The sequence below is a fragment of the Fonsecaea multimorphosa genome, assembly GCF_000836435.1.
Source record: "Fonsecaea multimorphosa CBS 102226 unplaced genomic scaffold supercont1.2, whole genome shotgun sequence".
Classification (NCBI taxonomy): Eukaryota; Fungi; Ascomycota; class Eurotiomycetes; order Chaetothyriales; family Herpotrichiellaceae; genus Fonsecaea; species Fonsecaea multimorphosa.
Window position 1 is genome coordinate 306,525 of NW_015971636.1, and position 14,668 is coordinate 321,192.

Genomic DNA, 14,668 nt, shown 5'->3' on the forward strand with positions numbered 1-14,668 from the left:
TCCTTCTCAGAATATGCAGAGAGCGAATGGTGCCATTAGCAAAGCTGGATGCTACCACCAATCGACCTCTGCGCTGGACTCTTGCTATCAAACTAGCCTCCCACTCGCCATCGCTATGTGGGAGTGTTTTGCCTCGGGAAAGGGACCGTTAAGGAATAAATATCTCCGCGTCTCAATGCCTTGGGCCAATGACAACAACGAAAACAACACCTACCAAGTAGCTAAAATGCTGGCCGCTGGGTAAACCAATTGCCCATCAAGTGGGAGGAGCCGCATCGAAGCCAGTCGCATCTTCTCAACTCTGCATGTACCCGAGTTCCGGCCGTCGACGATGGCAAAGCATCAAGACATGTTGCAGTGGGGAATTGATACTGCGCATGATGTGTGATCGCCGGTTGCGAGTATCTCCATGTCACCGTCTGTTGTGGCATAGTGTTGAGATTTACTGGCGGAGACGGTCGTCCGAGTCTGCACGCGACTCCCAGAGGTGAAGATCACTACCTCTCTGATGCCTTGAGGCGGACGATATATCATGTCAGAATCCATATCATGTCCACAGAATCAGCTGTTCAACATCTCGAACACGCTGGTACATCGATGTCCTGCAAGCGCTCTTCCAGGCGTCCACTTGTCGTCAAGCCGATCAAGTGTATTCAAGCGGGCCATACCCGACTTGTCAGCGCTGTCCACGGCTCTATTCTTCTGGGAGTGTGGAAGACGATACCAGTGGAACCGTTCGGGCTGGAAATGCTATAGTATCAATGGCCACAAGTGATTGGATTGATGGAAGAATAAGGTTGAATCCAGGAGCACAACGACAAGCAGATGCGACTCACAGGGAAGAACCAAGCACTTGGTTCCGAACACGCCTCGTTGTGACCCAGAGGGCCATTATCAACTCAGAATTATTGTGTTTATCGATCTACAGGACAGAAGGATAAGTGAACCAGAGGCGATATGAGTTGAGAATCTGTTGACCTAGAATCAACGACAAATTCATGCTAGGGTGAGGACCTCTGTGACAGCACTCATGGCATGTGATGGATCACCACTTTCACCCGTTCCCTTATATATGTCCTTATCCTTTCACACCTGCTCTGCTTCCACTTCGTTGTTTACCATTGTCACTACAATTGAGCTGCGACTGAGCAAGATGGTGCTCCTCATTGTTTTCAAATCTTCCCTTCTCGGTCCGCTGTCCTTCGACTGGGACCACGATATCTATGAGGCATGTCCAGCCTGTGTCCGTGCCCACGAGCTCAGAACCTGCGATGGCAAGACGAAAGTCACTTTTGAGACTTGCCAGAAACACAGAGATGCGTAAGTTCACCATGTCTTTCCATCACATGTGCATTCTGGACCTCAAGTTCTCTCTTCCTCCTTTACGTGCTCCTCTTGTTGTACCTTCGGTCTTGGACATTTCAGCAATCAAATAGCCGCGTACGACACTTGAGATTGCCTTCAGGGAAGAGTGAGAATGGCATTTTTGTTATTCTGTTCTTTCAGTCCTGCTTCTGACAGGCTTTGTGTCGACCATGGCACCGTGAATGCATGTGGGTTGGGTCATCGACAAGCTCGGCATCGATAGGTCTATCTCTACGAGGCGCTGAAATGCAACCGTGCGAGATCGACTGTTCTTTATTCCCCTCTTGTGACCTTGAAGCTATACCTTCGGCTCCTCGCTGAAGTCTCCACAAGCTGTCGACCTTGAGACCAGAAGCCAGAAACTGGTCGTTTCATCTTTCATCTGTTGACTCTGCCGTATTCCTGCCCATTCTCTTCCCAAAATACATTATCGTACACGAGGTTTGAAGCAAAGAAAAAGGAACAGCGAAACTAATCTAGCCACCTAGTGCCGATACTCAAGCCGAATCCACAGCCTTGGAGGACGCAGTCCTGAAGGAGATCCGCTCCCTTGTCCACCCACTCTACTCACCTATCCCAACATTCCCCGTCATCACAAGCACGATCACGGCCAAGTCAAAAGAAGACCTGCGCAAGAAGGTCAAGGTCACCACGGTAACCGAGCACCAGCACCAGCACACCGTCGTCTCCCGTCGGGGTGTCCACGCCCCGGCGACGAGAGGCAATGGTCGCGACATCTCAGGCAAGGCTACCGCTAGGGAGATGGACCAGCCGTGGCCCGAGATCAAGTACGCTCATGGCGGCGGCTGTATCTACTCCCCCGAGCCGGAGGTGGTGCTCAAGCCGAGAGCGGCGGTGGCGGTCATGGATCAGTACGCGAGGGAGAAGCTGAGGAACATCACGGCATTGCTGGACAGCGGCATTACTTGCACCCTGGGACCCCAACTCGACGTCGAGCCGGATGCGGACATGGATTCTCGGTTTGGCGCGGGCACTCAAGGTTCACTACGCCCCGGCCCGGGCTCCTCTGGTTCTACTTGCGTCGCCGCCGCCGCCGCCGACGACGAGTCTACCCTTAGCCCAGCGACACTTATGCTCCGCGCCATCAACGCCGCCGCTGCCGCCGAGGCCCGGGCGTTGCTTGTCGCCGAAAAGGAGCGACTTGAGGCCTGTCTCGCGACCAGCGCCCTCGCCAAGGGTTTGTACTTTAAGCGGTGCAATGGGCAGTGCGTCAATGCGCTGGGTGATGTGCTTGTGGGCGACCAAGTCCCAAACGGACGCAAAGCGAAGGAAGAAGAGGTTACGAAGAAGGATGATCAATCTGCAAGCACCTGCAATGATGCCAGTGCCAAAGCCCATCCTGCCCTATTTAATTCCCACCCACAGGACCATTTGCACGTCGGGGAAGGAGTCGAAGTCGAAGTCCAAGTCGAGGCAGAGACAGAGTCATCAACATTGACCAGGACATCTACACCGAGCGTGACGACCCCAAGAAGCGCCACACCATCCCTAGACACGAGCATTTCGCCGACCTCCTCTCCTGGAAGTCCTGATTCACCCACCACCACCACCAACAGCAGCAGCAGCAGCAACGACAACGACAACTGCATAACCACCTCCACGACCAGCGGAACCCTCGAAGACCTCAAGCCCAAAGTCCCACCACGACGACGAGTCGACCCGGACCCGTACCCATCCCCACCGCCATCCCCGCCCACCAAGTTCTCGAACAACTCGAGCTACGGGTATGGGTATGGGTATGGGTATGGCTACGCCGTCCTCCCCAATGACGATAGCACACATGGCCTCTTGAAACCAGGCACCCAAACTGCTTCCTCACCGACCTCGACCTCAATCTCCCCTTTTACCTCCCCTTCCTCCACCACCGGTACAGGTGGTTCAGCTGGTCCAATCCGCTTCCCTCCCCCCGAACAGCCCTCATTCACATACGCCATGCTCCAAGCGCGCGAACAACTCGTCCGCTCGGGACAAGTCACAGACGAGAATCTCTGCTCGGTGAGTTGGGGGTATAACGGCATCATCTCGGGGACGCAGGCACTGCAGGGATGAGAAAACAGGGATGAAGAAGAAGAAGAATGCATAATCAGAAAAGGCAGCAGATTTCGCTCAAAGGCTCAAAGGTCAACCGTGCCGTTGGCGGATGAGATGAGTGGAAGTCACTAGACGAGGACGGGAGAAGGGATTGGATGGGCAAAGCAGAAAGTCGAATCTGGGAAATCTCCACCTTCAAGGGGTGATGCAGCGATTTGAATTTGACCGGTTTTGGTCTCAGAGACTTTTGGCCTTGGCCCGACGCTTATCATCAGTATCATTCATCGACAATCATTCACCGCTAAAAATCAGATAGTGCGGATAGACAGATAGGATGAGCATGAGATACACAAAAAAGATGCGTGCACAAACTTGAAAAAGGGCGTCACGTGGAGAATCACTGATCCGATCACATATTGCTATTCTTCTCCTGTCTTTGGGTCTAAAAAAGTACCTAAAGCAGCTACTCTTCCATGGGACAATTGTTGGTAGTCGCACGCCACCGCAGATTATCTTGTCTGCCGTAGTCCATCTGCAAAAGGGCTGTCGGTGGTAATGGGGGTGGTGATATCAGGGAGAGGATGATAAGTGGGAAAGATTGTTGCAAGTGATGCTGCCGCCCAGCCCTTTCTCATCGTCTGCTCGCCGGAACAGCGGGGATATCTTTGCCAACGGACTTCATGGCCACTAAGGACACATCCTCTTTACTCGGCCTTTTCTGCGCTGGCCTCGGGGGCAGGCGCTGCCTCGGACTCCTTGGGAGCTTCGCTTGACGAACCAGCTGGTGCCTCTTGCGGCTCGGCCTCGGAAGAGGTCCAAAGAGTCTAAAGACTTGTTAGAGAAAGGATTGCACAGTTCATGGTAATTTTTGCAACTCACCAAGTTGTCTCTCAACAGTTGCATGATCAATGTAGAATCCTTGTAGCTCTCTTCGCTCAGGGTGTCGAGTTCAGCAATGGCATCATCGAATGCCTGCTTGGCCAGGTGGCAGGCTTGGTCGGGAGAGTTCAAGATCTCGTAGTAGAAGACAGAGAAGTTCAGGGCAAGACCAAGTCGGATGGGGTGAGTGGGCGCAAGGTCGGTTTGAGCGACTTCGGTAGCAGCCTTGTAGGCCTCGAGAGACTTGTCCGCGGATTCCTTTCGCTTTTCGGCAGTAGCGAATTCAGCAAGGTAACGGTGGTAGTCGCCCTTCCTGTCGAACAAGTTAGAGGAGCTGTGACCAATAGGGAAAGGTCGGCTTACATCTTGTGATAGAAGACCTTGGATTCTCCGGTCTGAGCGGACGGGATCAGGTGCTTGTCGAGGACATCGAGGATGTCTTCGCAGATCTTGGAAAGCTCTTTCTCGATGTTTTGGCGGTATTCCTTGATCAGCTTGACCTGGGCTTCGTTGCCTTTCGACTCCTCCTTTTGTTCAATGGAGGTAACGATTCTCCAAGAAGCACGCCGGGCACCAATAACATTCTTGTAGGCAACGGATAGGAGATTTCGCTCTTCGACGGAGAGCTCTTGGTCTGCGGAGGCAACGACCTTCATGTTCTCGACCATCTCTGCCTCATGGATTAGCTGAGAACAGGCCAGGTCCGGGTAAGGTGAACATTACCCTCATATCGCTCCGCTTGCTCAGCAAGCTTCGCTAAGTAGACTGACTCCTCTACACCCATTTTTGATGTTTGGAGAATTCAAAAAGGAAAGGAGACCTGCGGGTGGTGATTGATTAGCCAAGGCATCCAACACAAACAAATGGCAAAAATGTCAACAAACAGCCCGGACCGCGATAAGGCCGGAAACAAGAGGGAATGTTTGGTGTTGCGACTACAGAGAATGCACAAGAAACGATTTCCTTCCAGTTCCGCCGCAGTCGTAGCTGTGCAAAACTGAGATAGTGGTGGACAATCCAGGAGCGGGAATTGACGTCAATGAGGCCACTTTTGTTGGGATCGCAAGCGGACAGGGTGTTGAAAGGGTGAGGCACATGTGTCAAGAGACCCGCGCGAACCCAAGGTAGATTCCTACATCCGGCTGAAGCTCAAGTGACCGGCGGCGCAGTTGATGGTTGTCCCGTGCAAGTGCTAGACGACGTGGGGTACGTGTAGAGCGCTGGTGAAGGAGGCGACGATGCTGGGGGGGATAGCTTACCGTTGGAAGAAAATAGTGAGGCCGACTGGACTGGCACTGGTGACAACTCGAGAGATCGAGCAAGGTTGCAGGGGATGCGAAAGGAAGAGAGGGTGTGGTGGTGGTGGTGAACGCAGAAAGGGTGTTGTTGGTATGGAAGAAAGAAAGACGAAGGAGAGTGTGCGCAAGCCTGCAGGCGTCCCCTACAGTAGTGAAAAAGGTAGCCGCAGGGAGTGGGAGGAGCAGAGGCACCAAGAGTGGGAGGCAGCTGGTTACTGGTGGCACTGGCCGGTGACTGGAGGAGGGCAGGCCCCAAACAGGGCGACAGGAGCGAAGGGGGAATCACACTTTCACAAGCCAGACTCCAGAGAGGCTTGGCCTAGTGAGCCCCGATTAAAGGTGCAGGGGCCACTCCAAGGCCCATCAGCCCTCGAGCCACCGAGCCATCTGGGCCACGACTGCCACTGACATAACCTGCCGCCGCTTGGTGCCGCTTGATTTTCCTGCATTCAAATTTCCTCCAGTGCCTCCCCAGCCTCACTTGTTTCATCGACACGCATTGACGGTTCGGATAGAGATTTGATTGCCTTCCACAAACCTGCAGATCCAGGCCCCTTGGAAGTCCGCGTTCAGAGATATTCACTCCCTCAGGGCCCTTGGAAGCCAACGAGGCCCCTTTGCCGCTTTTACAGGGTAGTTTCGACACCGTGGAAAGTACATCACGTGCTCATTCCGGCATTCAGCTGGCCTTCTCGCTCCTCCGTAGAAGTAAGCGCCTGATCATCCCTAGGTACGGTCAAGCACTCGAGACGAGGCAGGCTTTCCCGTGCTCGTCATCTACTCCACCGCTACCAGCTTGTCACCTAGTGTACAGGCGAGCTCCTCAAGTCGTCAATCCCGCACCCGGACTTCAACTACCACTTCCTGCATCTAGCAACCATCACTTCCAATCCTCGATCTACCCTGTGTCATCCGAGAAAAATGCTACGAACACAAGTCATAAAGCTCGCAAGAGCTTCTGCTGCTCCCTCGGTCCGTCGATCTTTTTCCATCACGGCCGTGCGAGCTTCTGAAGGAGATACGGGCGCACCCAGATATGGTGGATCTGCTGCTGGGTAAGTCACTCACTCCTCCTGATATCTGGCCCTTTCGCCCTAGTCTCTGGACGGTCCAGGCGTGTACACGTCAAGCCATCAATACCCCCGCTAACCACTTAATTTGATGGTAAACAGTGACGCTTTCACCAAACGCGAGCAAGCCAGCGAAACAAAGTTCATCAGAGAGAAAGAAATGGAGAGGTACGTTCCAAGCAATTCAAGCATCAATGAAGAGCCCTTTCGATTCAAGACCGCTGACACCTCAAAAACAGCTTGAGAAAACTGAAGGAGAAGCTGGCCCAACAACGGAAACACCTTGATGAACTGGATGAGCATATCCAAGAGTTGGAGAGGGACGCCGGTGGTGAAGATCCTCAACATGTCAAGGACAAGTAAATGGGAAGCGACATCTTTTGTGTCCTCTCAAATTGACAACAGAGGGTCGGGCGCAGATATAGAGAGGACAACGAGGAGCACGCTGAGAAGCAAGTTTGTGGAGGGATGAATGCCCAACAGCAAAGCAATGGAAAATACTAGCTCACTGGACAAGCATGAATCTTCGGATGTACAGAAGTTCGCCTACCGGCCTGGCAATATCATACGTCTTCACTCCCATGTTGATCGAGAGTGCACTTTCAATGTCAAACTCTTCGACATCTGATCGCTCTAGTCTTACAAACTTGCAATTTTAGCTGAGGTGTTCCTCACTCCGTTCCCTCGCTTCTCACAGTACCCAAAGCACCCTTCCATTGGAGAAAGCCAAGTTCATTCGTTGCCTGAGACACTGATAAGATCCGTTTCAATGTCATCATCTCCTTCCCATGTAACTCCGATAGAAATCCTGGACGGCTGCACCGGTGTTGCTGCCATTGGTTGTGGAAGATGACCCGTAGCCGGTCAGATACCCCAACTGACTCGCCGATTTTTGCGCCACAGCAACTTTCTCCTGCAAAGTCTGAGTTCCTTGATCAATGGCCTGCAGCTGAATCAAGTGCGAATTGAGGATCTTGACGATTTGTGTGATCTGTGACATGTTCGTTAGCTCCCCACTCAACACAAAATGATTTTGGACGAGGCCACATTGGCTTACCGGTTCATCTCCCTTTCCACTCCTGCTGAGGCTCGCGTTCGCGGCGTTGACTTCATCAACCATATTTTCCAAGTCTCTCTCCATCTCTTCGAGTCTCTCCCCCAGTTTCTCCGCCAGTTTGTATGTCCTCTCCCTCTCCTGATCCGGTCCAGCCATTTCACCGGGAGCGGCAGAATCCTTGGCGAGCATCTCATCCACGTCGTTCTCGTATTTACTCAACCAGGACTCCAGTTCCGCTTGCGAGTTTTCGACGGCGGTAAGTTGCATATCCACGCTCACAGTCTGTCGTTCGCACGTCCGGGCACGCACGTACAGCTTGTCGATCTTCGAGGAGTTGTCAACAATCAACTGATCCCAATGAGCGATGGTCTCTGCGTGGTCCTTGAATTCTTTCGAGTAGCGGGACATGTCAGTCGCCCAGCGGGTGAGGATCTCGTCCATGGTCTTATTGCGAAGACGGGACTGAGCTGGCGGGGTTGGACCTGCCGTTGAAGTCTGACCACCAATTGTACCTGGAAACGAGGCCTGCGCAGGAGCTGTCCCAGCTGTCTGAGCGGACGTAGTAGCAGGTTGTGAAGTAGACGAGGCTGCCGGCTTGGCAAGCGGAAAAAAGCTAGGAGCAGGAGCTGACGTTGTGGCAGGTTGACTTGTCGTCGTCGCCGGCTTGCCAAAGAAGGAGTTTGCCGGGGGAGCTGAAGTGTTGGCTGGCTGAGACGTTGTCGCACCGGCTGGAGCACCAAAGGAGAGCGGGCTCGCAGAAGTTGCCGGTGCAGTCGTGGTGGCCGTAGTGGTTGCTGGTGAAGTGCTCGGTGTGCCGCCTAGACTGAATCCAGAGAAAAGTGATTTTTGGGCAGGAGCAGAAGTCCCAAGCGTCGCTGCGCCTGAAGCCTGTGTTGCGGCAGGCTGTCCGAATGCAAAGGTCGGCTTGGCGGCTGACCCTTGAGCTTCAGTTGTTGCTGGCTTCCCAAACATATTCGGTGTTGTAGTTTGTTTCGGTGCTTCGCCAAACAACGGAGCACCAGCTGGCTGCGAAGTTGCCGGTGCTGGAATGGTCGTTGAATTTGAGGTAGGCTGGCCAAACGAAAAGCCCTTTGACTCAGGGGCAGAAGCAGCAGTCATTGACGGGGTCGCTGTCGACGAGGACTCTGCTTGTTTTTGCAGACCGAACCCGCCGGATAAACCACCAAAGAGGTTTCCAGAAGGTTGCGAGGCTGCTGGGGCTGCTGGCTTACCGAACGCAAAAGATGGCTTGGAAGCATCTTCGGTTGGTTTTGCGCCAAAAATTCCAGCGCCGGCACCGCCTGTACTTGCGCCAAAGGCCGAGCTGGCTGGAGGAGGCCCGGCTGGCGTAGTTGAATTTGCGCCCAGACTGAACGGCTTGCTTGGAGCAGGGGTTGTAGAGCCAAACAATGACGGGGCTGATGTTGTAGGAGTGGATGACTTGTCTGGGGTGCCAAATCCTGCGAACCCTCCAAACGATGGCTTTGTAGCATCACTGCTCTGCGACTTTGACCCGAAAATGTTGGCGGAGGCAGGATTGCCAGGGGCGCCACTCTGTTGTCCAAACGTAGGAGGAGCAGGCTTATTATCGTTTGCACCACCACTGGCAAATAGACCTTGCGGTTGAGCAGACGTTGTTGTTGATGGCTTGAATCCGCCAAAACTGAATGACGCCGTGTTCGCTGCTGATGTTGGCGCACCCCCAAACAGACTTGGTCCCGATGATGATGGGGGTGTATTAGATGTTCCAAACAGTGACTGTCCACTCCCGCCACTGGTAGAAGACTGCCCAAAAGAGAAGGCCATCTTTGCGACAGCAGCACGGGAATTTCCAATCGATGAGTCGGTTCGTATCTAGGGAGATGGCATCGCAGGAGAAGAAGGCTCGGCAAGATATAGGGGGCACTGGACAGAGACAAGGGCAGATTAATGTCCGTGATTGCACAAAGAATGGTTTAGGGCGAAGGGTGCGGTTGACAGTTGACAGTTGGCGATGTTTGATCAGGACGCGCTCAGGCGCGGAGCAAAAAAGTTGGTGGACTATGTATGGGGACGCAGTGGCTTCGCGGAGCGGGTGCCCAGGTGCCCAAAAAGGAAATAGACGCCAACGGTGCACAGCCTGCGCTTGGATTCTTGAACCAACTACCTCATGCCTCTCGTGCCTCTTCCCTCTTCCCTCTGCCCTCTCTCACCCTTTTCATCCTGCAACCCTCTCCTTCTCTCCATATGAACCTCTGATCAGTCGGTTCTGACCTTAACACTGGGAGGTAGGTTGGTACTCATCCAGCAATAAAGATGTCGAGACCATCATCATCGAGAAACAGTCTGCATCTTGAGCCTCCCAGGAAAAGTGTCGAACTAGAGGATCCTGGTGCTCATGAGTGTAAGCCCGCCTTAAGACTTGCGATCAAAATCAACCAAAGAGCTAATGTCTACCACAGTATCGTCAGAAGGCGAAGACGAACACTTCTCAGATGCCTCAGAGGGCCAGAAAAGACCCTCCCGGCCTGTCACTCCAGCATCTCCCATTCCAAAGACACGAATTGAAAAGGTCGACGATGAGCCAAGATATGGCGAGGTTCCCGGCACGCCTGCGTACGAGAAGCGAGTCCTCGATGCTGTGCCTGATGAGGTTGAGGTTGTCCAAGAAGGTCGCCTCAGTAAACGCTCCTCTCAGCTGCTCGAACCACCCACAACCCCGGGAGGGACTCTCATACCACGTACTGTCGTTGAGAAGCTTGACCCTGAATCTCCAAGCTATGGTGAAATCCCAAAGACTTCGGCCTACCTGCAGAGACGGATGGATGCCGTTCCTGATGTCATTTTGAAGACTCCGGAGCCTGGGAGGAGACAACATTACAACGACGATGAGGGAGGAGACGGAGAGGGATCTTCTATCTCCCCAGATATTCAAGTGCCCGAAACTATCGTTACCCGGGTCGATAGTAACCCCGCCCATGGCGAAGTCCCAGGCACAGAAGCGCAAAAGAAGCGAAAACTTGACGCTGCACCAGATATTACCGAGAAGCAGGGCAGCGGAGCAGGTAAATACAGCATATGAACCAGCCTTTTAGGAGGACCATTGACCTGATTCAGGGTCACCAATTCTCAACAGATCTTTGAATGCCACAAGGCGGAGATCCACCTTACACGACGACGATGACGATGACAACAATGGCAACGATCATAATGACAACGACTTCGGAGACGATTTCGATGAGTTTGAAGAAGGCGCACAAGCCGGGGCTGATGATGACTTTGGGGACTTTGGCGATGGCTTTCAAGAACCTGAAAATGTCGAGTCACCGCCTCCTGTATCTACTTCTCAATCAAGTTTTATACCAGCTGATGCATTCGTAAGTTTACCATCTTCGCTTTTGCCCTCTACTGTGCTGATATGCATTCAATTGCAGCCCTTGATCGACTCTGGTGCCCTTTCATCAATACCAGACTTCGTTACTGCCGCACAAATGCACTTAGACGCCATGTTCCCATCTTCCACAACCGACTACTCCTCTCGAATTCCACCACAGCAACCGATCCCGGATTCCTCGCCCATCTTCCCCTCGGACCGCTCACGCTCACTCTGGAAGCAACTCATCACACCACCTCCGCTTCAACCGCCGAATTGGACGCAATCGCGAATCCGGCGGTTATTCCTAGTCAGTCTCGGCGTACCGGTTGACCTGGACGAGATTCTGCCGCCGAGCAAACAGAAGAAGCTCATTCTGCCGGATATCAATCTAGAACCCTCGTCGCGCAGATCGGAAGGAGACAAGACAATAGGTTCCCTAGCACGTCTCAAGGCACAAGCTGGTGCCAATGATTCATCTGCCTCGCTTGACAGCACACAGTCAGGTGCTGCCAAGGAAGGCCAAAGAGCATCTCGTTCAAGAAAACCGAAGGGACCCCCTCCGCCACCAGAATTAGACCTCGCGGCTGTTAAACGCCTCTGCGCCACCACCGAAGAAAAGCTAGAAGGCCTAACCGATGAAGAATTGCAGAGCCACGTCGAGGAATTAAATGGATTGACGGCCAGAACAAGTGAAGTCTTGGAGTACTGGCTGAAGAGAAGGGATGGATTGGTCAAGGAAAAGGAAGCCTTTGAGGGCGTCATCGAGAATCTGGTCAGGCATGCTAGGAGGGTGAGGAAATGACCATTCCTCTTATCCGCCATAAAAATATATAACGTTCTTAATGAATCCACCTTCAAGTGGAGGGCTTCTGGCTAGTAAAGGCAGTGTTCACGCAATCCCACGCTGGCAACAGAATACGCTCACATTCTCGAATCAAGGTCGGAAAAGAGGCTATCCCAACCTGTCATGCTTATCATGGGCCCCAACTCGACATACTCCTTCCATATCTCGTCAAAATCCGACAGGTAGTGCTGACCGATGTCTTCAGAGGGCCAAGGATTGTCGTACGACTCCGGTGGTTGTTGTGCCACAGGATCCACAGGTATTTGCGGCTGCAAAGGTTGCTGCTGCTGAGACGGCGGCTCCATGGCCACGCCAGGCGCAGGAGGGTGAGGCGCCGCATGCAAGCGAACCTTGTGCTTTCTGAGCACATCCATGAGGGATCCGAGAAACTCCTGCGCCATGCGGGACTGGGATTTGGCCTCTTCCAGCATCTTGCAAGCCTCGACGACCTCGGCTTTGCGTGCAGCGTCATCTTCTCCCTCGGCGGCCTTGTTGAAGCACAGGTCCATGACCAGCACAATGGTCGCCAAGAAAATGTGGTAGACCACCCCGGTATGCTTTGCGACGCGTGCTGTAAGATTGCCCGATTCGTTTGGTTCAAGGACTGCTTTCATCCTGATGACCGAGCGGGCCGACTTGAGCGATATCTCGCGAGAATAGTCGTAATGGCGCTGCACGGCGCGGCGGATGAGAAAGGGCTGATGGAGTTTACACCGTCGGGTGTGTCCAATCATACCTAGGGCGAAGCGCTGTATTTGTATCTGTGGGTATCGACGGAGGACCGGTTCGCTCGCTCGCAGATTGTATTCGTCGACCTTGAAGAATGAGGGTAGCTCCTGCAAGAAGGATTCGAATTTTCGGTCAAGTCGGATCACATCTTGGTAGTCGACGGTCCCCAGCTCGAGGCTCGACAGGGGCATCACATCGACCACGCTCCGGCAGATATCGGCAAGCTTGATTCTCTGGATATAGTATGACATGATGGTTGGCTCCGACAAGGGTTTGTCGATAGGAGGGCTATCCTGGTGGAGGTCTTCGTCGTCGACGTTCCTTGGCATGTTCACGCGCATATGTCGCGGCTGAATCAAATATGTCCCTTCTTGGGGACCTCCACTGAGACTCAATAACCTTTCAAATACTTGTGAGTTGTTGGGGAAATTGTGTTCAACAAGCAAGTACATACCAATCAGTTGCCACGACGTGCCACCAAACCCTGCGTCGTATCTCAGCCTCCAAGGCGTTCTGCTGGCTAGCAGCATTGCCCGGTGCGTCGATCTTGTGCAGTGACAGATCGCGCGCCATCGCCGCGGCCGTGGAAAATAAACAACGAGCTCTAGTGGAAAAGCCTTCGCCATGAAAGAGAAGGAAGCCGAGAATGATGGCAGCCTGGATATCCTCCAACTTCCTTGCAGCCGTGCGACGAGAAGACTCGATTACTTCCTGCGTCATGTTGACCCAGAACGCGGACGCTTGGGTTGCTTCCAAGGCCGAGAACGTTGGCTGCATGTCTCCCAGAAAGTATACGGAAAGTGCCAAAGAACTCGCGAAGATGCTGAGCAAGAGCGCAACTTCGGAAGGGCTGACAAAGAGACCTTGCTCCAAACTGGCATAGAGATTCCGCATGGTTTTCTGGACGGTCTGTACGTGAACAACATGTTGGAGGTTGTCAATATATTTGAAATAGTGATCCAACAACATCGACGCTTCCTCCTCGGGCGGAAGACAAAGAGAATTCGAGGCTGGCTGGAAACGGGGAGGTCTCTCAGAATCGAGAGATATCTGGTGCACAGACATGATCCGGATGTCATGGCCTCGTGGTAGTACCAATGGTGCTTCGTGGGCGCCAGTCTCTTCTAAGCTGTGTACGGCTTGTTCGTATTCCGAGGCCGGTGAGAGGCAGGCAAGGCTGGGAGACCAAATGGCTTTGGAATGACCCAGCGGCGGAGATGTACCCGAGCCAGCAGCCCCTGTCGCATCTACAATGGACGTCCTCCCGATGACGATATCCTCGAGTCGTTTCAATCGCGCAAGAACAGACTGGTCACTCGCATCCTCGTCCACCGCGGACGCGGGCGCGCGCCGGCCATAGGGCGCAAGTTTACCATCGCAGACAAGTCCTCTTGATGCACAATTCGAACATGGCTGCTGCCTGTTACACTTCAATTTCTTCGATCTGCAGAACTGGCAAGAAATGGGATCCTGTCGGGGCCGCTTCAAGGGATTTGGAGGCACATCCGCATGACGACGCAAGCCCAAAGACATAATTCCTGAGGCTGGCCGTATTCGACGTTTCAAGAGGGCCGCAACAGACAAAGGATGCTCATACCGCGGAGTATCCAGGAGCCATGAATTGCAGACTCAGTTTCGCGCGGGAAAGTGACCACATGGAGGACGGAACGTCAGTTGAGGCCTGAGCTAGCCTTGCCGGAAGCGGGTTACCTAAGCTATTGTCATTCCCTGCTGCTATTGGTCATATACCAAGCAAGTGGACCCGCTATAGCTCAGGCAACCAATGAGATGTGTATCTATTGTGGGGTACAAGACGCTAGGGAACTCCATGGAAGCCCCGGATCGACCCTGGCCACTCCTGAATACATTCGTTCTTTGGTCGAGGTGTCCACAGGCTACAACAAAACTAACTCATGCCCGTTAATTTACGACAACGTCAGGTCCTATTGTTTCAGGCGACGGTCCAAGTGCATTGGATATTCGGCTCCCTGGACTCTCCGGCTGGCTCAAGATTCAAAA

At 53.3% G+C, this 14,668-nt stretch overlaps 6 protein-coding genes across 6 annotated transcripts; 3 read left to right on the top strand and 3 right to left on the bottom strand.

Annotated features, from left to right (window-relative positions):
* Positions 1 to 1,153: 1,153 nt before the first annotated feature.
* On the top strand, positions 1,154 to 3,435 carry Z520_01053 (uncharacterized protein; the record flags this gene model as incomplete). Its single annotated transcript, XM_016771571.1, has 2 exons — positions 1,154 to 1,320; positions 1,854 to 3,435. The coding sequence occupies 2 exons, from the start codon at positions 1,154 to 1,156 to the stop codon at positions 3,433 to 3,435; spliced, it is 1,749 nt and encodes a 582-aa protein (XP_016636710.1).
* A 686-nt stretch (positions 3,436 to 4,121) lies between these two features.
* Positions 4,122 to 5,080, bottom strand: Z520_01054 (uncharacterized protein; the record flags this gene model as incomplete). The annotated part of the gene is made up of 4 exons (XM_016771572.1): positions 4,122 to 4,241; positions 4,297 to 4,609; positions 4,660 to 4,966; positions 5,020 to 5,080. The coding sequence occupies 4 exons, from the start codon at positions 5,078 to 5,080 to the stop codon at positions 4,122 to 4,124; spliced, it is 801 nt and encodes a 266-aa protein (XP_016636711.1).
* Positions 5,081 to 6,515: 1,435 nt separating this feature from the next.
* On the top strand, positions 6,516 to 7,027 carry Z520_01055 (uncharacterized protein; the record flags this gene model as incomplete). The annotated part of the gene is made up of 3 exons (XM_016771573.1): positions 6,516 to 6,649; positions 6,767 to 6,832; positions 6,904 to 7,027. The coding sequence occupies 3 exons, from the start codon at positions 6,516 to 6,518 to the stop codon at positions 7,025 to 7,027; spliced, it is 324 nt and encodes a 107-aa protein (XP_016636712.1).
* A 412-nt stretch (positions 7,028 to 7,439) lies between these two features.
* Positions 7,440 to 9,527, bottom strand: Z520_01056 (uncharacterized protein; the record flags this gene model as incomplete). Its single annotated transcript, XM_016771574.1, has 2 exons — positions 7,440 to 7,655; positions 7,722 to 9,527. The coding sequence occupies 2 exons, from the start codon at positions 9,525 to 9,527 to the stop codon at positions 7,440 to 7,442; spliced, it is 2,022 nt and encodes a 673-aa protein (XP_016636713.1).
* A 489-nt stretch (positions 9,528 to 10,016) lies between these two features.
* Z520_01057 (uncharacterized protein) lies at positions 10,017 to 11,878 on the top strand (the record flags this gene model as incomplete). Its single annotated transcript, XM_016771575.1, has 4 exons — positions 10,017 to 10,104; positions 10,163 to 10,765; positions 10,818 to 11,077; positions 11,135 to 11,878. 4 exons carry the CDS (start codon positions 10,017 to 10,019, stop codon positions 11,876 to 11,878), a joined length of 1,695 nt encoding a protein of 564 aa, XP_016636714.1.
* Positions 11,879 to 11,997: 119 nt separating this feature from the next.
* Z520_01058 (uncharacterized protein) lies at positions 11,998 to 14,182 on the bottom strand (the record flags this gene model as incomplete). Its single annotated transcript, XM_016771576.1, has 2 exons — positions 11,998 to 13,048; positions 13,104 to 14,182. 2 exons carry the CDS (start codon positions 14,180 to 14,182, stop codon positions 11,998 to 12,000), a joined length of 2,130 nt encoding a protein of 709 aa, XP_016636715.1.
* Between the last annotated feature and the right edge of the window lie 486 nt (positions 14,183 to 14,668).